General features: G+C 43.9%; 1 protein-coding gene and 1 long non-coding RNA gene across 8 annotated transcripts; one reads left to right on the top strand and one right to left on the bottom strand.

Annotated features, from left to right (window-relative positions):
* Positions 1 to 1004: 1004 nt before the first annotated feature.
* Positions 1005 to 2859, bottom strand: LOC122634273. The gene is made up of 2 exons (XR_006328349.1): positions 2063 to 2859; positions 1005 to 1730 (listed from the first exon to the last, which is right to left on the bottom strand). It is a non-coding gene; the product is annotated as an uncharacterized LOC122634273 (long non-coding RNA).
* A 2054-nt stretch (positions 2860 to 4913) lies between these two features.
* On the top strand, positions 4914 to 20230 carry LOC122634238 (ets DNA-binding protein pokkuri). 7 transcript variants are annotated; one of them, XM_043822993.1, is made up of 5 exons: positions 4914 to 5029; positions 16770 to 17020; positions 17137 to 17802; positions 17905 to 18154; positions 18641 to 20230. In XM_043822993.1, exons 1-5 carry the CDS (start codon positions 4950 to 4952, stop codon positions 18909 to 18911), a joined length of 1518 nt encoding a protein of 505 aa, XP_043678928.1. In that variant the 5' UTR covers positions 4914 to 4949; the 3' UTR covers positions 18912 to 20230. The 7 variants fall into 7 exon arrangements, with proteins under 7 accessions (XP_043678928.1, XP_043678937.1, XP_043678955.1 ...); XM_043823002.1 differs by lacking the exon at positions 4914 to 5029 and adding an exon at positions 5995 to 6447 and having other exon boundaries at positions 18641 to 20229; XM_043823020.1 differs by lacking the exon at positions 4914 to 5029 and adding an exon at positions 7965 to 9549 and having other exon boundaries at positions 18641 to 20229.
* The last annotated feature ends 362 nt before the right edge of the window (positions 20231 to 20592 follow it).

The raw sequence follows: 20592 nt of genomic DNA, 5'->3' as shown, positions 1-20592 counted from the left end.
GTGCGCGCAAGCAAGCAAGTGAAGGTACTGGACGCGCGCGCGAGAGGGACAGAAGGAGAGAGAGAGAGAGAGAGAGAGAGAGACAGAGAGAGAGAGAGACAGAGAGAGAGAGAGAGAAAAGTTGGTCGTAATCTGTGGGAGAGGATGAGAAGGCAGCCAGGCATGTCGAAAGGAAAGGAAGCTCCACGGACCTCAGTTCCGCTCGTTCGTCTTCCTATCCGATTCTCTTTGCCTCCGCGAGTACTCGCGCACATATCTATACTTATGCAATACATACCTACACGTTTCACAAATTAATGCGAAAAATGAAAACTTTATTCCGCGATCGTCATGAGAGATTCGATTCGATGGTAATAATAAAGTCGATTCGAAAATGAATAAGTAATCGAAGGTAAGAGCGGACCGTGAAAGCTCGGAGAAAAGAAAGGAAGAAAGGACATTATTTTGATATACACCACTAGCTATGTTAGCGGACTAGAGACGATACTGTCAGATTCCTATGTTGATACACGTGTAGACGATAATACATATAGGATAGGTGCACGACGGTACGCTCCTGTACTCACCTACATCGAGGACGTATCGTAATCGAGCCGAACGACACGCTTCCGAGCATTGATAACCGGTTCGTCGGCTCGACGGGTCAAATCATGAAGTCGCCATAGCTGTAAGCGTCTGCCGCTCACTTCAAGAGTTTCTTCCTTATCGTTCATTTGATCGTTTTCGTTTCCTTCGTTCGAGCGTTAACGCATTATTAAATTACAAGTAACTCATATCGCACAGGATCGATCGTTATTCCATCGAAATTACATATTTTCGATATAACAGATCTAATGTAGGTCGATCCCGAAGGAAGGATCGTGCTGGGAACGAAAAGAAAGATCGGTCATTGTCGACTCCTTGTAAAATCGTAGATAGATAAGTACTCGTGGTTCATAAAGAAATGGAAAGTTTATCGTTTGGGCGATAAATAAAGTCGAGGTAGAGTCCTCGTGCAGGCACGCTTTATAACTCGTATTTTCTAGTTTTTATTCTTAAAGAAGAATCTCGTATGAAAATAGGCGATAGCAATGTACAATATAGGAGCTAGTTTATTCGTTAGCGTATTAACAAGGAATTGTGTTACCCGTTGGTTGCTCCCGGATTGCTATAACTACGCTATTACCGTAACCGATTACATAAGCCGAGCGTGCGTTAACACACGGCCCGCGAGTCGGAACTCGCTTTGCCGGAGCTCTTAAAGCGCATGTGAAATGCGCCTTAAGGCATCGTACAAGAGACACTTTCTCCAAAGCAACGAATACTCGCTCGGTCGGATTCTCAGTCGAATAGGCCAACAATTCTATTATTCATTTAATAATAATGTAATAACGAAGTCATACTCGCGTCCAAATTCAATTGGTTGAATATTTGTCGTAATATGTTATTATTTCATGATTATTATTATTCATTGCTTGCGTGCGTGCGTGCGTGCGTGCGTGCCACAGTGCGGTATATGCCGTATCGTGATATGGATGTACATACATCTACGTAGAGACAGGTATAGCTAAAGACTCGTTAATAGGCGAAAAAGAGAACAATCGTGTTGGTAGGTAACTGCATCGAAGAATAGCATGTAAAGATGTTGCACATCCGGGATGACGAGTGGAGCTCTCTTCTCCTCTCCGTCGTTTGCCCTCCTACCCTTTTCTTTCTTCTTCGACCGCTCGTCCTCCTTCGTTCCAGTGCTTCTGCAACACGGCATTTGGGATTAGGCGGAGGTGAGAGGAGCAGTGTCGTAATCGTTCGAGAAAAGCAAAAGGAGAAAGGAGGGGAGGAGGAAGAGACCGGATTCCTGCAAAGGCCTCGTCATCGCTCGTTGCCATAGAATGTCTGCCTTCGAGATGTGATATTCTCGCGAATCGCGATGAAAAAAAGGCCAGACACAATGACTACTACAAAGTTATTTTAGTCAAATCGATAACTTTGACCGCTTTCGATGGGAATTACGTGAAAAGTGAAACGATGACATTTAATCACATTTAAATATATTTATTATTCCCGTCTCACTCGGTATACCTACTCCCTTTCTTATTTCTTACGATCATCCTTTTGCGCTCCCTCTCCCTATTTTTATCTCCTTTTCTTTCCTTTATCTCGTTCCTTTCCTCCTTCTGCGGTCTCCCGCGATTTCTAATTGGGCAACGCAATTTCCTTCCTTCGCCTCGCATGAGAAATTCCTGGATTGCGCAAGTGCCGCTGCCGGATTACTAAACCACTTCGCTTACAGCGTTCGATGCTCTATCGTAAATGCGATATGCGTCGATTACACAGTGCCATCGAGTAATGAAAGAATAAGATACGCCATCGGGATTTCAATCGATCACTCGGTAGCTACGTACGTACGTAGATGGCCAATACAGGGCCATAGGTCACTCAAGATCCGTTCGACTGTCTCTTCTACACTTTTATACCGTGTAGATTACGACCAAGTATAATCGTTGACCGACGTACACGTTAAATATGTATTCTCGTATGAGAAACTAAAAAATACGAACGACTCGAATGAAAAACGTCTCGAACAGGCATGACATTAATCACGACGCAGGTATGTGGGAAGATCTTACGGTCGGCTCGTCCAAGGAAAATTTCTTTTCTCGCACGACCGATGATCCACAATAGACCCGTGGATTCCTTCAAAATTTACGTGCGATCAGTCAAAGAAAGGAGAACCCTCTACTAGCTTCTCTCAAAAGTTCCAAGCTTCTTCGCTCTTCCGCGCTATCTCAAAAGCGAATTGAAAGCGCACTACCTGCTCTTTAAGGTCTACATTTTATACATACGTACGCGCGCACTTCCACAGTGACGCGCTTACACGTTCATATTACAGGCATCTGTACACGTGTGCGTGCGTGGGTGCGTGCGCGTAGGTATACATGTAGGCATATATACGTAGATACGCGTATATCCAAGATACGTATAATCGAATGTTTCGTCGTCGATACTCGTGAGAAATAAAAGGAAGCGCTTTGATTCGATGTACGCAAGTAAGTGCATGTAATAGAGTGATATCGGCGATGCACCGCTGGAAACACATAACGTTGTAGCATTTAACAGTTATTGCTAGGTCGTACGAAGGATTTGCTCGTAAGCACGTGCCCGACTACGTCCGACTATATTACGTTTGAAACGTCAAAGCTGAGAACGATTAGAAGAAGGCGAAGCTTGTGCTCCATCGGTTTGAATCGTTGAAAACGTCTAAATCGTCTTTTATCGGAAGGGAAGGAAGAGCGTCGTCGATTCCGCAACCGCTTGTGCAGGGAGAAGGTTCGAATCCCAAGACGTCCCTGGACAGCGCATACTCTCGTAACGAAATTCTTTTGGCATTTGCACGATGCGATCCTCGTCGTATTATGTTACGCCCGCTCGCGCAGGTGAACGTGTATGCATACGCGCACCACGGTAGACGTGGTCCGTTTCCCTTTCCTGCTTCTCTGCCTTCTCCCACCGCATGATCTTTTTTTCTGATCTTTTTCGGAGACCCTTCCGTAGGAGCGAGGGTTCCTGTATCAAAAGGAGAGACCGAAGTTGAGGAGGAGAGACGCGCGAGGATCGGAAGGGCCCAGAAGAAGCGGTACAGGTAGCTCTCTCAGGACGCCCACAAACCTGTTTTACCTGTTATGTTCTGCCCTGCCTGGCTTATGAGTACCACCGATTCCTGTGGTGCTTGTGACTGATGGTGCTGGTCATGGTGTTTGGCGCGCTTTTTTTTTCCAGGAAACAGTATCGCTTTTATAATCAGTTATATTTCAATAGAATCCAGCGCAAAAATCGTTCGATCGATTTTTGATAGATTCATCGTTTAACTGGGGCGCGTGTCAGGATTGCGTCCGAGTCATAACATTCTATCGCGACAGTTTATACGTCGAAGTATAGACTGGATTCGGAGTTTGCGCTTAGACGCTTTTTAAAATACCCTCGAAGATATCAACGTGACGAGAAAGTCAAAAGTAAGAACGAAGAGGAAGAAAGTAGAGATTACGCAACCCGAACGAACAGCTTGACGATATGTGTAACGTTTTCGATGTCGAAACTAATAAGGGCGAATACAATTGGTAGGCGGCGGGAGTTGGTTCGAAGAGACGATAGAAAATTCTATAAGAAAATGTAATAAGAATATTTCCATATTTTTCTTGTGACGCAAGAAAAACATTTTCGTACCTATCGAATGCACTTGCTGCGACTCGACGTTGCAGACGGTCAATGTAAAGAAAGAAGAGAAAATAGGAGTATATCTAGTATTTTAACCGGTGTCGCGCGATCGATAACTTTGTCCGTCGGTTGGTTCGAAAAGCGGTTTGCCCGCGGTTTTATTCTCGTCGAGTGTCAACGATCGGCTGGGGTTAACTCGGCGACAATCACGATAACGATTACGAGGAAGCTACGAGGAAGTCAGCGAATCCCCTTCCATAATCTCCCGTCGGAGTTCCCTACCCGTTTATCGTAGCTGCACTTTGATTATTTCCGTTCGCGACGGAGCACGAGTTTAACGCCGGCGCCTCATTGGAGAACGAGTCTCACCAATGGATGCCCCGAGAATTTCTTCGCGTTTAACTTTGGACGATAGACCCGCGCGGGGCGCAGCGCTTTCCGAAGAAAAGAAATAGAAATGTTGCATTCGCAAAATCGTATTCGCTGTTGGATGAGGTTTTCGTAAGAAACAACCCTGTCCGATAACAAAGAGAGTGATTTAAGATACGATGCGTATGCGTATGTATGTACGAGCATATCCGTTTACGTGGTGCTGCCATCTTGCGGTAGATCCAGTCTCGCAACGAACTTCTCGGATAAAGGAAGGTTACGATTATCGGACCGTTCGATAATTTTCTTTTTTGATCAGAGTCGTTCGCGTACGATTAAAAAATATTCTTCATCGTCCCCTTAATTGGATCAGAATTAAAATAGATGTAATGTGTCGACGTGTGGGAAGCAAGTCTGGCGAGGACGAAAAGAGCGGCTGTTCTCGAGAACTCGTCGATCCGAACAAGTGGTCAGTATTATTCGAGAATTGGACACTACTGGGACAGGAGTTTGGCGGCGCGCATCGGCCGCGCGCATCGGCGGCGTACACCACTGGCGGATCAGGGCGCTCTCTTTCCATCTCTCCGAGTAGCGTTGCCGATATCGACGATGCCAAAGTGGGGATAGAATCTGGCGGCAAGCTAGCAGGCGATACTTCCTACTGCATGACTCGCGCGACTTGGACGAGCTTAGTCACTCGCCAGCTACGAGACGCGTGTCTCTCCTTCTCGTTCGCTACTACATCCGTCGCTCCGTTCGCACTTTGCTCGATCAAGCACTGTACAGAGTGTGTGTAGCGTAAGAGGAAAGAAAAACGAGTAGAAAGAGAGCTACGCGAAACTACCGCCACCGCTCTCGAAGAGCAGCAAATGTCTCTTCGAGGAGCTTAAGCCGGCATATCTTTTTCTCTCTCTCTCTCTCTCTCTCTCCCTCTCTCTCTCTCTCTCTCTCTCTCTCTGGCGCGCGCGCCAGTCAGCCAACCCACTCTTTCTCTTGCTTTTTCTCTTTCTTTCTCGCCCCCTCTCCGATATCCACTCTGATCTTCTCGATCACTCTCCCATCCCTCCTTCTAATCTCATCCTATTTTTCCTATCGCTAAAGGAAGGAAACTTATCGAGGAGGAAGGACCTGTTTGCGGCCAGATGGTTAATACGAAATTGTGACTTGTTAGAGATAAATGAGTCTCAAGTGTACGCAGTTCGTGTGGATATTCAACGTTCTCGTCGTTAATATTTTTGTCGAGTACATTGCGCAGCATCGCTGAACCGTTGTTGAGCCCTCGCTGACGTTCATCTAACCTCGACGTGTACTCACGTGCGCGAGCAGTGACGTTTCGTTAATCCAGAACTGTGACGGCGGGTTCGCGTCTGTATGCGTGTGCGTGTACGCGTGTGCGTGTGCGTGTGCGTGTGCTTGTATGTGTGTAATAAAGAAAAAAAGAGAGAGAAAGAGCGAGAGCGAGAGCGAGAGCGAGAGAGTGATAGAGCGAGAGAAGAGGCTTTTTCCCTCCGTAAGATAAATATTTGAGCCTCGGTTACGTCTTCCGACGTATCCGCTGAACGATGAACTCGAAAAAAAGAATCTTTATCGAGTGAATGCCGATAAAAAGTCATTGGAACGTACGTTAGTTAAGGGGCCGAACGACGTTGGGTCACATTGATGATATCGTGAGACGGTACGTCACATCACACGACAGCCACGGCACAAGGAGGAGAAAGGGAAGAAGGAGGTGGTGAGAAGGAGGAGGAAGAAGAGGAGGAAGAGGGAAAAGAAGAAGCAGGAATAGAAGATCGCTCTTCGGGACGTAGCTAGATCGGGGATGCTCTAACAAGCTGCATCGCATCGCGGAGGGATTTGATAAACCTGCGAAAGCATAGTTTAATCGAGGTACACAGCGATTTTATCCTTTTTCTCCTTGTATTTCGGAAGCAGATGCTTGTACGACTTTTACCGTGGAGACGTATCTCGTAACGCCTTCAGCTCCTTTCTTTTAAATTTTCCGCGTCGAAGCGACGCGACGCGACGCGACGCGACGCGACGCGACGCAACGCGATGCGACGCGAGGCAACGTTCAAAGTGGAATATCAAATATAGATCTTTTTCGTTTCGATAAACGTTTAGCACGAGCAATGCAACGTTTCTCCTTTGCGATCTTATTAGAACGATTAGAAGTGCTTCTCGTTAGAATGATTAGAAAAAAAAAAAGGAGAAGATTCAACGCAAGAGTCGAAGTAGCTGCGATCTACATTAATTCGATAAGCTGTTTGGGTCGTATCTTTGTTTTTCTTTACAGTTAATAAATATTCGTAGGCAGGAGAAGCATCAAATTCGTAATCGATAATAGTAAGCGCGCCCTCGAGAATCGTTTCTTTTATTCCCCACGTCACAATGGAATATCGTTAAGGAGAGCGAAGAGAACCGTGAGATTCGATTCGATTTTTTTAAACCGACTTCCTAACGTCTTTATCGTTATCGTTATCGTTATCGCTAGATATATAGTTCAATGGATTTAACGCGTTCCGATGTCACGCGATTTGTAAACGCGTCGCATATGCATGGAACTAATCGTTTGCTTCTTCATTTTCTTATTTAGATTCTCTTTCCTAGCGCGTTGGTAGGTATTATTATTATCGAGTAGAAAGTGCGATAAAACGAGGGAACGGATTAGTAAATGAAATGTGAAGCGATGATGTTCGTAGAAGAATAAAAGAGATCGTATTCGTCTCTCTCTCTCTCTCTCTCTCTCTCTCTCTCTCTCCCTCTCTCTCCCTCTGCGCGAGCAACGAGGCGCGTTGCGAAATAAGCGCGATTATATTAAACGCTTATCCGCGAGTCCTCGTATAAAGTCGGAAGAAAGAATGATTCGAATGGTTTCTCTTTCGCTCCCGACGTTTCTTTTCGACACGTGGCAAATCTGGTAGACAAAGCGATATTCCCGAAAAAACGTTCGGATCAGTTTCGCAGGATTCATTAGATGTTGCAGTAATTCTTTCGACTTGGTAAGTTTGGGATTGGATAGAACGTAACGCATACGTACATACATCATATATACGTACAAAATACGCGCGCACATATAGAAATGCAATGTTTATATTTGAACAAGATACATAAGATTACGGAGTAGAAGAAAATAATAGCTCCATTTTCTGTAGGAATTCGTCTCCGTCACCATACTGCACGTTGCGGTCACCTATTTCTGTTTTGCTTCCTGGTTGCCGACGCTTCTGAGACAAGCTCGATGTGATTACATTGAAAAGGTCGTCTCTTCTCTTCTCTCCTTTCCTCGCTCTCCATTCCTTCCCTTTCTTCTCCTTCCCTCTCCTCTCCTTCCCTCTCCTCTCCTTTCCTTTCCTTTCCTCGCCTCGCCTCGCCTCGCCTCGCCTCTCGTCTCTCTCTGTCTCTTCCACTGGCACTGCCGTTCCCCTCGCTCCGACGTCCTCCTTCCGTTTCCAGTCTCTCCTACTACCATCGGATTACTCTCCCTCCCTACCATCTTCCACCCCGCCCCTCTTTTCTCTCTTCCGTCTTCTCCTCCTTCTTACTTTGCTCCCTTCCGTCTTCTTGTCGCGCCGTTTCTTTTCCCACTCTCTTCCTTCTTGCTCTTCTCTACTGTCTACTCCCACCCTTGGTATAGGTGTATATGTAATACCTTGTTCGCACTATTATTCGACTTTTTCTTACCTGTCTTTGCTTCTTTTTCGTCTTTCATTATCGTGTTCTTGATTATAAGTAGGTAATGCTTTGACCATAAGTCATAACGCGATCGCTAGTAACGATTGTCTCCGCGTTACACTCGTTACGACAGATGCTTGGCACCTTCCGTACGCGTCAGCCTGTGACACCTGACACCGTTCCGACTCGGTCGCGATACCTTCATTATTTTTTTTTCGAGCTCGTGATAATACCTGCTCCCCTTTCTCGATTTCTCAATGTACGTCTTCGCTCGTGTTAGGGGTTGCCCATCTCCTCTCTCCCTCTCCAAGTGCTAAATTTATGCGGCCGTTCGGTTCACGATTCTGCCATTAGAAAATCTTTATGAAAGTCCTGCCATTAGAAAATCTTTTTCTTTATTTCTGCAAGAAAATCTTGGAGCATGGCAATCGTGATCGATCGCGAGTAAGATAAAAGCGCTACTTGGATAGCAAAGAGAATGGTTAGAATGTGGGGAGAGAAGGTATACATATGCGCGCGAACGAGCGAGCGAGCGAGCGTGTGTGAGTACATGTAAAGATGGATAGAGGAGTGGCAAAAGGGGAAGTGCACGAAGGGTGAGCTTGGCTGAAGGCGGCGCGGTAAGAAAGCGGTTCGTCGTTGACGACGACGAGGAGCGCGGGAGGAAAGGCGGCGGAGAAAGGAAGTGGGACGAGAGGAGGGGGAGCCCTTTCAACGCTATTGCGTCGAGCTCACCGGAAGAGCCCCGAACCCGGAAGTAAGAGAGAGGAAGCAGTATATACTGTGGCTTGGAAAGAGAAATGGAAATTTCTGTAGGACCCAGAAGGGAAGGGCTCGATCGATCTTCGTGAGGATTGTGACAACGCACCGCCGACTTTGAAACGACCTTCGTACAAAGTCAAAAGATTCGATTCTTTCTATGGTTACCCATTTAATTCTACGGTTTCACCGCTTGGATAGTGGATCCCGTCGAGTTCCGATCTCGGAACGGAGGATGTCTAGACCAACCGTTAAGGAATGCGAAAAGACACGAGATAACGAAGCGATATCGCTACGAACGGCTATAGATAGATGTACCAAAGACGTGGCGCGCGTTATGTCTTTTTTCACTCGATATATTTCCGTTTGCTCGTTGCTCCCAACGAGCAAATCCGATCATTTCTCCTCGTTGCGTCGAGGCTCTACTTCGCGCGAGGATATAGATATTATTATAATTACGAGACATAACCAAGCGTATGCGTGACGACGCCGCGGTACTCGACTTAGGAACGGCGCTGAACACGTCAGACGAGACGTGTCTCCGACAGTTAAGGCGTGGTAAGGAACGCCATATTCGCATTGTATCTACGACATGTTTCATCGGCGTAGTCTTCTTATAGGTGTGCTTGGAAAATTTAACGAATCAAAATATGATCTCATCCTATCGATGATCCATGCTTTGGGAATCTCCAAGTATCCGATTGTATCAATTGTTCTTTTCAAATATATCCCTATATCGTTAGATCGGCATACAGCTTGTACCCGGTTGATCGTTCTTTTAAAATGTCCGAAAGTGCTGTCTGTCATCGAATCTTTCTATTCCATCCTACTTCATTTTATTGACAAATTCAATTTGAAACGCAATATGTATATTCATCGAACGATGGGGGAAGAAATATCGTCCGCATCTTTTCCCATTTCGTCGTTTTTTCCTTTTTGCTTTAGCGAAAGAGAAGAACCGGTCGGTATCCGGACCGGAAGCACGGACCTTGGTCCTCTTTTTCTTCTTTATCGCTTGTAAAAGAGGCGAGGAATGGAGCCTCATTGGCGTCTTGTCAGATCTTTTATCTTTTCCCTTCCGAAGAACCTCTCTCTCTCTCTCGCTTCCTTTCTTTCTTTCTTTCTTTTTTCTTTCCTTCTTTCTTAAGCTCCTTCTCTCCGTCTTTCCGTCACTTTGCTCTCTTCTTCTTTCCTCATTGTTCCTATAGCCACCAAATACGAAGAGCTCGCGCGCGTGTGTGTGTGCGTGCGTGCGCGCGCGCGCGCGCGCGTGTGTGAGAGAGAGAGAGAGAACTCTGCCTTTCGTATTCCCGCCTTTTACCGTATCTTTCGACCGACCAAGCACGAAAAACTAAGCAAAAGGAAACTGGCGGACACGATGGATGGCATCCGGCTCCTCTTGCTGCCGTTTGAAAGAATCCGTTCGGTCGGAGTTGCGGGAAAGAAAAAGGCAGAGGAAAGGGAAGTACCAGTGGTAGGTCTCCTCATAACGAGGAAAGCTTATGCACGTCGAGTCACTAAAGTTTAACGATGTCTTACTTTATTTCAAAGCGATAACAAAGTTGGTAGAAAGAATCTCTGCTTGTTGTTTCGCGTATGATGCCTTTGATTTTGATCGATCCAATCGATCCAGTAGATAGAATGCGGACGAACGAATGGAATGCTTGATTTCTTATCCTACATCGTATTCATTTAATGTGTTTTTGATAAAAGGATAAAACAGAATGAGATGCTCGTTGCGAAAAATAAACCGATCGAAACCGATTTGCTTCCGTTCGTTTTATGTGGAACGCGGAGTTCCTTCTCGTATTTCACACGTACGACGCTCTCACAGGGCAACAACTCTGGCATTCCTTGCCGTCGGGATAACTATTATTACGAGTCGGCGGATCCGGGACAAGAGACACGACGATAGTTCTCCTCTCCTCCCGTTCTTCTCTCTCATACCCCTCCTTCGTTCTTCTCGTTCCACCGCTAGTAACCCTCTCCTCACATTTTCTGTACTTGGACCTCACGATGGGGTCCGAATTTAAGCATCCAGTAATTTTGCCAGTGCGACCTACCTACCTACGTTTTATCTCAACGCATCCAAGTATTCTCGTCGATCGTATCGCCCGTATTTTCCAACCACGAGAGTCCAAATTTTCTTTTAACCTTTCGATATCTGTTCTGTCGTGGCAGTCTAGATCTCACGTATGAAGAACGCTTTGTACTTTAAGCGTTTACAATTCAGACTTTCATATAATTCAAAATAATTAGTCGTACTCGTCTCAATTGTTCCTCAATCCTAAAAAAAACCCATCCTTACGTTAGGTTACGAAGATTATTTCGATATGTTGATAAAATTGTTTTCGTCGACGATATTGTCATATCACAGTTTGATACTTTGCTATTTGGTAGGATGCATAGTGGGCTCGCGCGCGCGTTCTATTATTGTATACTTCCTTCTTGGCACGTTTAACTCTTGTACGGATAAATTTCTTGGTACTTTTAGAAAACTTGATTCCATCGATTGTGAGCGTTTTACTACATTGTTATCCTATAAAATGATTCGATAGAGATACAAGGCTGAAACGAGCACGTGATATTTAGATATGTTCTTACTTATATGTACCTTTTTTATGTAGCCTATCTTACGAAAGGAGGATCTATGCGTATGGGTATCCTTTTATTAACGACATAATCATCCATTTGATTACTAATTTAAATGTCGAAGGAGTTATGCGCGCGAGAGCGCGATATGGTGCATGAGTTACCCTCGTCTTATGGTGGTACTTCGGTGGCAGGTAAAATGCAGGTGACGGCGAAGATTTACGGGCTACCTGCGACCGGCTCCTCCCACCATTCGTTCTTAATGGTTATAGAGGCCACAGAATTAAAGGGATCAGCCAGTCGACCTTACCTGCCAACGTGTATCGTTTCTTCATTTTTCTCTTTCTTCTTTCTTGAAGAAAAGGCCTTCACCTTTTCACGATGAGCCTTTTGGTAGGAGGAACTTCTTAGAAATTTCCAATCCCGTTTCTGTTTTAGCCTTCTCAAACTCGGAACTTCCGCCTATGTCTTCGGTTAGAAGCAACAGTTATCCTTGAATAAAATCGCAGTGGATACGAATAATATGAAGGTCGTTTGAATGCGGATACCGTTTGATTGTTGGACAAAAATGTAAATAACACTATTCAGGAACGAGAGAGCGATAGAGCGGGAGAATGGGCAAGCAAGAGAGCGAGACTTGGTCGAGAACTTTGGTTCGTCTCTCGTACGCGCATTTTTCCTTTTCTTTTAAGTTCTCTCTTTTTTTTTTTTTTTTTCTTTTTTCCTTTCCGATCTTGAGATCTATATGTCGGCAATAGAAATTTCCTTTTCTCGAAAGAGCAAACGTCGACGCACAAAGGGAGCGCGTAGTCCATATGTTGGCAAGTAGAGAATTACTTATACGATAAGTTCGAAATTGAACAGACCTCTTCTAGCGTAGCGTAAGAGATGAGGAAGATCGAGATGAAACGAGTCGTACGTGTGGCGCAGTGCGTGCGTGCGCGCGCTGATGTGTGAGAGAAAGAAGAGGAGGTTGGTTCCCATGAAGAGAAGCTGGTGCCGAGTGACGAGGGTGAACTAGGTTTTTTTTTTTTTTCCATCGACTTCCGGTCGACGGTACTCGCATGCACGTGCATCGGAGGGCTCGTCGCTGTTCTTTGTAACACAAGCAGTAGTTCTCAAACATGAGGTCAATTCGTACCGTCCGAGTTCTTGGAATCAGTACCCCGGATTTCGAGTCCAACCCCAAACATTTAGCGCGTTTGGTATCGTCGTTCTATGCTACCGATAAACGCAACCCATCGCGATATATTTCTCTAATCTAATGATACATACGTGGCAATAACGATTAAAGAATTTTTAGCGATCGTTACGATCATAACGATTTTAGTTAATTTTTTTTAAGCGTGCAGATATGAACGCGAAGCGTAATATTTCGAAGCCTTGGACAGACATCATGAAGATGTCGGATAAGAGCGAAGAAGAAGGAAGAAGAAGAGAGAGGAAAGAGGAGGAGAACGAGCGCACGCGCATTTAAAGAAGAAAGAGAGAGTGGGAGGGAGGAGGGTCACTGACACGTCGCTGAAGCGTTTTATCAGTCGAGTGCACAGCCCACATAGTTAGGCTGCGTTCACACGTGCTCGTGGACATCGTACCGTCCGCCCCCTTTACTGCGCCTAGATATTCGACTGTCGTTCGTGAACGGACGTATGCCAGCGTGCACGGCACGCGGAAAGAGAAAAACGCGAAGAAGACGAGACGAGGTAGAGAGAGAGAGAGGGGGGGGGAGGGAAAGACGAAGCTACAGGATGGAAGTACGAAAGGAAAAAGAAAGAAACACGGAAAGTCCAATGATTTCAATGAGCACCATTATCGTCCACTATCTCGAACGTTGTCGGTATTCAAAAAACATGTTCCACGAAGAGTTATTGACATGTACGATCGCACGCGCACACACACTTCTCGGACTCTACGTCTCGATGCTAACGACTCATGGCCGATGACCATTGTTTGCATGTTTTTTTTTTCTTATTATGCCTCACCTATGTACGTAATCGTGTAACGTACATAAGTACCTATTCGCATCGTAGAATATTTGATAATAACTTTTAATAGAAATTCCCGGAGAATAAAAGAAACTGTGGGCAATGAGCAATTTCGATCGAAAGATTCGATCGAATGCAATATATTAATTAAGTACGATCACTGGGAATGTTTTACTGTAAGTCACATAATCGAACATTCAAGTTGATAAATAATCAACGATACGATTGAAGACGAGCAACAACATTGGCAGGATCCCTACGAGGAATGATTTTTGCGGCACTTTGGCTTCGACTTTGTATGTCACCGCGAGCGATAACCCGTCATAAGTCTCTCGTAAACAAAAAGAGTACAGAAGCCTCTCCATGTATATACATGTTATTATATTGGTATATATAAGTATAGTATATTTATATGCGAGTATGTGTGTACGTAGCACCACTATATGGATTTAGATACATTGGATGATCGGAGTTACGTTAGAAACGGTTTATCGCTCGAAGCGTTACGTGTTCGTGATACACTGCTTGCCGTACGTAGAAAGAGTATCTTTTTTAATTGATATTATTCGGCGAGATCGTTGAAAGTTTTACAAGGTTACCTACGTATGCACGAAGACAAATTCGCCGCCAGTCGTCCGGTGAACTTTATTTTCCGCATTGATGTTTTACGCACGCGCAATCGTGCGATTAAGACGGTTTATAGATTTACGGAGAGAACTCACGTTTCATCCGTCCGTTGCCGTTAACTTGAAGATGGTTGGCCGTCGGGGCATCGCCATCGGATATACGATAAGGCACGTACGTCTTTGTATTGTTTTAGTTGAGGAAAGCAAAGGAAATGTATGAATTTGTTGAATGAGATATCATACAAATCGGACCGTCTAAAAAAACCATCCCAAATTGAATAATATGTAATAAGGATCGGTATGGGAAATTGATCAAGATTGGTTTTAATTTCATCGATCGTGGTATACATCGGTCTGTTCGATAAGAATCCGTAAAGATCGATGAAGAAAGATGAAATAAATGGGATCAAAGAATGCTTCCTTGTTCCTCGATCTCTGGTAAAAGGAATATATGTATGTATAAGGAGTGGGAGAAGAATCCGGTAGCTCTGTATGTGCCGTTACGCTTCGAGCGTAGGCGCTCGACTTTCTCCGTCTGATCTCGGCTGCTATCGGTCGACCGATTTGGAGCCACGCGAGAGGAGCGCTTATATAGGCGCACGCGTAACGAATGATTACGTTAAGAGCGCGTAACGCTTACCACGCGCTTCTCTTCGAAGAATGATTTATCCTATCGATCGACTCTTATCGATTTTATCAACTCGTAAGAAATAAATGTTGAACGTGCTGGCCTTTTACTTTGAAATGTCATTCTTATCATATTATTTCGGATTATCGATGTTCATCCCGCGTTTATCCCGCGTATCAAGGCTTTTCCTTCCTCCCACACGAAAGATATCACAGATGAGAGATTTTCTTTACTCGCTCTCTTCGAGCAACATCTTTTGCAACGTCGAACACGGATATTTTAATTCATAAGAAGTATTGCTAGTGCGTAATTTTCTAAGAACGTACGTATTTCCTCGTCACGATTACTTCTTTCCTTGCTCGTTTTTTGTTTCTCTCTACCCCCCACCCTCCCCCTCTCCATTTCCCTTTCGGTCTCGGCGTTTACACAACACGGATGTTCTCTCATAGAAAACGTTCGTTCGATTTTCCATAATATTTGATTATGGAGGAAAAACGTCTTAGACGACTAGGAGAGAGGGTGCGATCGATACTCAAATTTAAAATCTAAAAGATTATCGTTCCATCCAAACTCGTAACGTAAAGCTCGACGTTAATCGTTGAATCGTTGAGAGACAAAATCGAATAGAAACCACCTGTTATCGATGTAACCGCACGTAAGGGTAAGAGAAACGAGATGTAGGTATATGTCTTCTCCGGCAAAGAACCCGGAAGAACGGGGTCGAGGAGAGAAAGATACGATGAATCGTGTGTGATTGTGGAAGAGAACAGACGTTGCGTTGGAACACGCGTTATATGATAAATGTTAAATTCCTCTCGAAGCAAGGCAAGGATTTTCCTCCTTCGACTCACCGTATCTCCCCCTTTCGCCGTTACCTTCCGTAGCTCTTCTGTTTCCTGGTTGTATATAGGTACTTTCAAATACTACGAGCATACACGTACACACACGCGCTCACTTATTGATCGATAAATATAAAAGCACATATCAAAATTGCATAATTTTTGTTTCAGCGAATCGATCGACGGCCATTCTTTGCGACCCTCAAATGAGTTCCTGCTTTATTCGTAGATAATTAATAGAGAGAGAGAGAGAGAGAGAGAAAGAGAGGAAGATGCACACTTGTATTCGACTTAATTCTTGGAGATGTGCGTGATGTACTCCACAGGCGCCTTCTCTTCGTGCGCATATACTTATGTACATTAGCAACGTGTAGTTATCTATTTCCTCTTTGAGAAAGTGACACCGACGATGCTGGTATAGCTTGACTCTCATACTTTACTCTCCCGAAGCGCGTTACTCGTATGCCCTACGTACCTATTTCGTATGTCTAGCATGAAATTACGTGAATCGTTATTTAATCAACAGTTTGACCGACATTGAAAGACGTACGTAGCTGTTCGTATAGTTCGTACAAGTAATATAATCGGTAAGAAATGTTACGATCTGGCGGATAGATGATTGCAAGAATTTCGATTCTTTGCTGTCGTAGACCTTTTTCGCGCGAGATCCTCCAGAACGAAAATAGCTTCGACGTCGATGGAAATAAGTTATGCAAATCTACATTGAGAACGGATACACCTTTTCCTGCTGTCTTCCATTTTGTATGCCTCTACATTATATGCTAATGATCGCAAACCTTTCGGATGTCTATCGTACGAGACAGCATAGTCTCAAGAGACACGAGAGCTCGAGTCGAATTAGCGTAGTCCCTCGTGGGTGATCGATACAAATCATCATCTCGTATCTTACGTCAAGAACGAATCGTACAACGATCCACTCTTTTCCTATCTGCGTATGTTTTGTGATATACACATGTAACATACCCGTATTGCATTCGCGCACACCTTCGTCTTCCTTCTTCTTATTATTATTATGATCATTGTTACTTGTATTATTATTGTTGTTGTTGTTGTTATATTCCAGGTATTCTTTTTCTTTTCTTTACAGGAAAACAGTAGTCAGAAATCTGAGGCGTGTTATGAAATTGTTGCCAGCGATTCAATTGCCACAATTACCGCCGGTTTCCGCTGCGAGCGGATTAACCGGGATGGATTCTCGACTACCACCGGGTATATCGTTACCCTTTAGTCCTACGGATTTGCTTTGGCGATACGGACCCAGTATGAATTTTCCGCCAACGACGCATCCACCACCGAGTCCGTTGCTCGATTTTAAGACGCACTTGCCTGCGAGTTTAGGTGAGAGGAGACGCAAGAAAGCCATGTTCTAGTTAGCTAATTATTACACAGGACCGATCTTCCGATGGATGCCAAACCGCGATGCCGGAGATTGAGAGGATATTTTTCTTTCACAGCTTCCGATCCACGACTCTGGTCAAGAGAGGACGTCGCCGCGTTCTTACGGTGGGCCGAAAGGGAATTTGATTTGCCGCAATTCGACATGGATATGTTCCAGATGAACGGAAAGGCGCTTTGCCTCCTAACGAAAGCCGATCTTGGCGAAAGGTGCCCTGGGGCGGGTGACGTCTTGCACAATGTCTTGGCGATGCTTGCGCGCGATTTCAATCAGTTACAGAGGTGCCTTCCCAGTAGTCCTGTAACACCTACCAGACCATCGGCTTATCCACTCAGTCCTCATTCGCACCCGCCAACGCCTACGTGGACTGAAAATCCGTACGCCGCAAATCTGGCCTCGCTGATGTCCGCCAATTCCGTTACATTGTCTCCGGCACCGTCCGTCGATAGCCAGGCTGGTTCACCTGGACACGCGGATGGCAACCAAACGCAGATTTATAAGAGCGATTCGGACGAGGACAATCATCAAGTAGGGGGAAGTAACAGTCCTCCGGCGACGCCTACGGCACTCGCCGCGCAAAGACTCAGCGAGGTTTGCGTTAAGGATCAACCAAGTCCGACGTTACCTTCCCAAATGATGCCTCTTACTTCGGGCGCATATAGGCCGGCCGCCGCGAATACCGCGAGAGAATTCTTTCCTAGCGATTCGTCCGAACCTAATACCAGTTCGTATTATATATTTCTTTGATAATGTAGAGTGTAGAACATAGAATATGACGATTCTTTTTCAAGTAATACAATCTTATTCGTTCTTTCTTTCGTTGCAGATGGGAGGCTTCTATGGGATTTTCTTCAACAGTTACTCAACGATCCATCTCAACGATATACACATTATATAGCGTGGAAGAGTCGAGAGACTGGAGTTTTTAAGATTGTTGATCCTCCTGGTTTAGCACGGCTATGGGGGATACAGAAAAATCATTTGTCTATGAATTATGACAAGATGAGCAGAGCTTTACGTTATTACTATCGCGTAAACATACTTAGGAAAGTCCAGGGAGAGCGGCATTGTTATCAGTGAGTATATCATACGCACATCGGTACAGCAAGGCACGAACGAAGATGCTTGTGCAGAGTACATTCCTATACATACGTATTTAATATATTATTACGATATATAGATACTGATATATTATTATTATATATAGAATCGTATTTATGTGCTCGCTCTAATGTACGCGCGCGCACATTTTTTACTTACATTAAGCAACAAATCGACAATCCATGTAATATCGATTCGAAGTACATATTAATGCGGAAGGAAATCGTTTTTAGTAGTTTCTGTAATGAAACAATTTGTAACAATCTCAAATATTCTTAACCTTTTATATATATAAAAAATGTTTATAACTTGAAAAAGAAGCGTTTCCGAACTCACGTTTATATGATTTTCTTTTTCATTCTTGCAGTCAAGTAGAATATATTTGTAAAATTTGGTGATCTATCTCTGAGATACATAACATAAATGAATCGTATTCTTATATGCTATCTCATTTCTCCTAGGTTTCTCCGAAATCCAACTGAACTGAAGAACATAAAAAATATATCTTTGCTGCGACAACAAATGCGAATAAAATCGGAACCCGAGGAGGAGGGAAGCATGACCGGAAGCAGTCTGGACACGGAAGCGGACATGCCGACGGATCTCTCGATGTCCACTATGAATCAACCGTCGAGCGAGCAGCCTCTACCGCTACACGATCCACCTACCAAGTACAGAAGTCACGCGTATAATCTCGTTAAGGCCAGTCAGGAACCGGAAGAGAGGAAGTGACGAGGGTCCTAGCGTTGATATCGCGCGACAGCGCACGATTACATACGATAGTACGCTATCATTGAACGTTGGCGCTAATGCGAATATGTTGCGGGCTCTCGTTTTAAAACTGTATGCCTCCGAACGGTACGCGAAAAGACAACGAAAGGCCGTCCAGTATGTATACCGACGTCGTTGGATACGATCGAGGACGCATTTCAGAGGATAGCTGTGATGCAAGTCTTTAGAAGAAGTGGATATCGCTATTTGGTTACCAATTCTAGAATCGATTAAAATCGACTAGAATCGCCTAGAATCGACTAAAGAAAATAAAATATCGAGAAGATCGTAGCAAGATATTTCTATCGATGGCAAGTGCGATATGCCAAAGGATGCCTCTCGAACTTCGTCCATACATCGGTCAAAAATCTATTGCTGATTATAATAGTACAAGATTCCTCCTCCCTTTTATGTAAGGACTTTTGAGAGAACAATCCTAACAGAAAGCCAAGATTTAATGAAAGCCTTTATAATCGGGCCATAATGGTGGGCAAGGTTTCGGCCGCCTGTGATTATGAACCATTTTTCTTGAGGACTATGGGACTCATAAGAATGAGTAAATATCGTGGGATTTATCATCGTCCGTTATGAATTGATGCCTCTTACTCAAGTGCAATCAGATGATAGCTATCGATTACCGAGCAACACAATTATTAAAGGACGTTAAACTTCTTTAGATGGATTTCAATAAGCGTGCAAAATATTTTAACAAAAATTACGTGTAATACGTAGGATATCGTAGCATGTCGTGGTTTTTTAAGGAGATATTTACGAAATATAATATTTTATTAAATTCGAATATTATAATAATGCATAATATTCAATAAGACAACGTAAGCTGAAAAATGGGAAAAATGGTCGAAGGTATACTTGCCAGGAGATCTTTGTGCGATCTTTGTTAAAGTTACTTCCTTGCGGAATCAAGATATCACCACCTCCATGCTATTCTCCCAACATATCGACTCTAGTAAAAAGCGAAAGATCTGGATTGCCTATTATTGTACGCTTTGTAATACATGATGATTCGTTATAACCGTCGTGGAAAAATACTTTGGTTTAAGCGGTGAATCGTCGTGTCGAATCGGTGGACGCTTCAGTGAAGCTTAAAGGTTTGCGGATATTCCGCTAATGTTTCTCCATATCTTCTTTCATGAAACCCTCTTTTTAATGCGAAACGTTTTAGTTTTACTTTTTCCTTAAATCTAGAGTAAATATACATATATACGTATGTGTACCTTATGTACGTATGCCTAAATATATGTATATATACATATATACACATATACGTACATATATACACATACGCGTATGTGTGTGTATGTATCTATGTGTGTGCGTATGTGTATGTGTGTGTGTATATATATACATATGTATATGTATATATATATATATATATATAGACACATACACACACATACGCGTGTGCGCGCGATAGTATAATGCTAATAAATCACATTATCAGAGCGAACATATAAGAGATATGCGCAATGTCCGCATCCATATGGAAACTTTCTTCGCGATCGATTTAGCGACATTCACACACATGTATCTCGATAATTTTATTTCATTGTACGTTTCAAATGGATGAACGTTGTTAGTACAAAAACAACTTTATTTTCTTTTACACCTCTCTGGATGATTA

Source organism: Vespula pensylvanica, chromosome 1 (genome assembly GCF_014466175.1).
Source record: "Vespula pensylvanica isolate Volc-1 chromosome 1, ASM1446617v1, whole genome shotgun sequence".
In the NCBI taxonomy this organism is placed as follows: domain Eukaryota; kingdom Metazoa; phylum Arthropoda; class Insecta; order Hymenoptera; family Vespidae; genus Vespula; species Vespula pensylvanica.
This window is presented reverse-complemented; position numbering and strand designations above follow the sequence as displayed.

Bases quoted from the DNA above. Each gene is read 5' to 3' on its own strand.
- LOC122634238 (XM_043822976.1), top strand. From the start codon at position 14,229: ATGTTTTACGCACGCGCAATCGTGCGATTAAGACGGTTTATAGATTTA. The intron at 17,021-17,136 runs GTGAGAGGAGAC...TTTCTTTCACAG, and splicing joins GCACTTGCCTGCGAGTTTAG to CTTCCGATCCACGACTCTGG. The intron at 18,155-18,640 runs GTGAGTATATCA...CATTTCTCCTAG, and splicing joins GGAGAGCGGCATTGTTATCA to GTTTCTCCGAAATCCAACTG.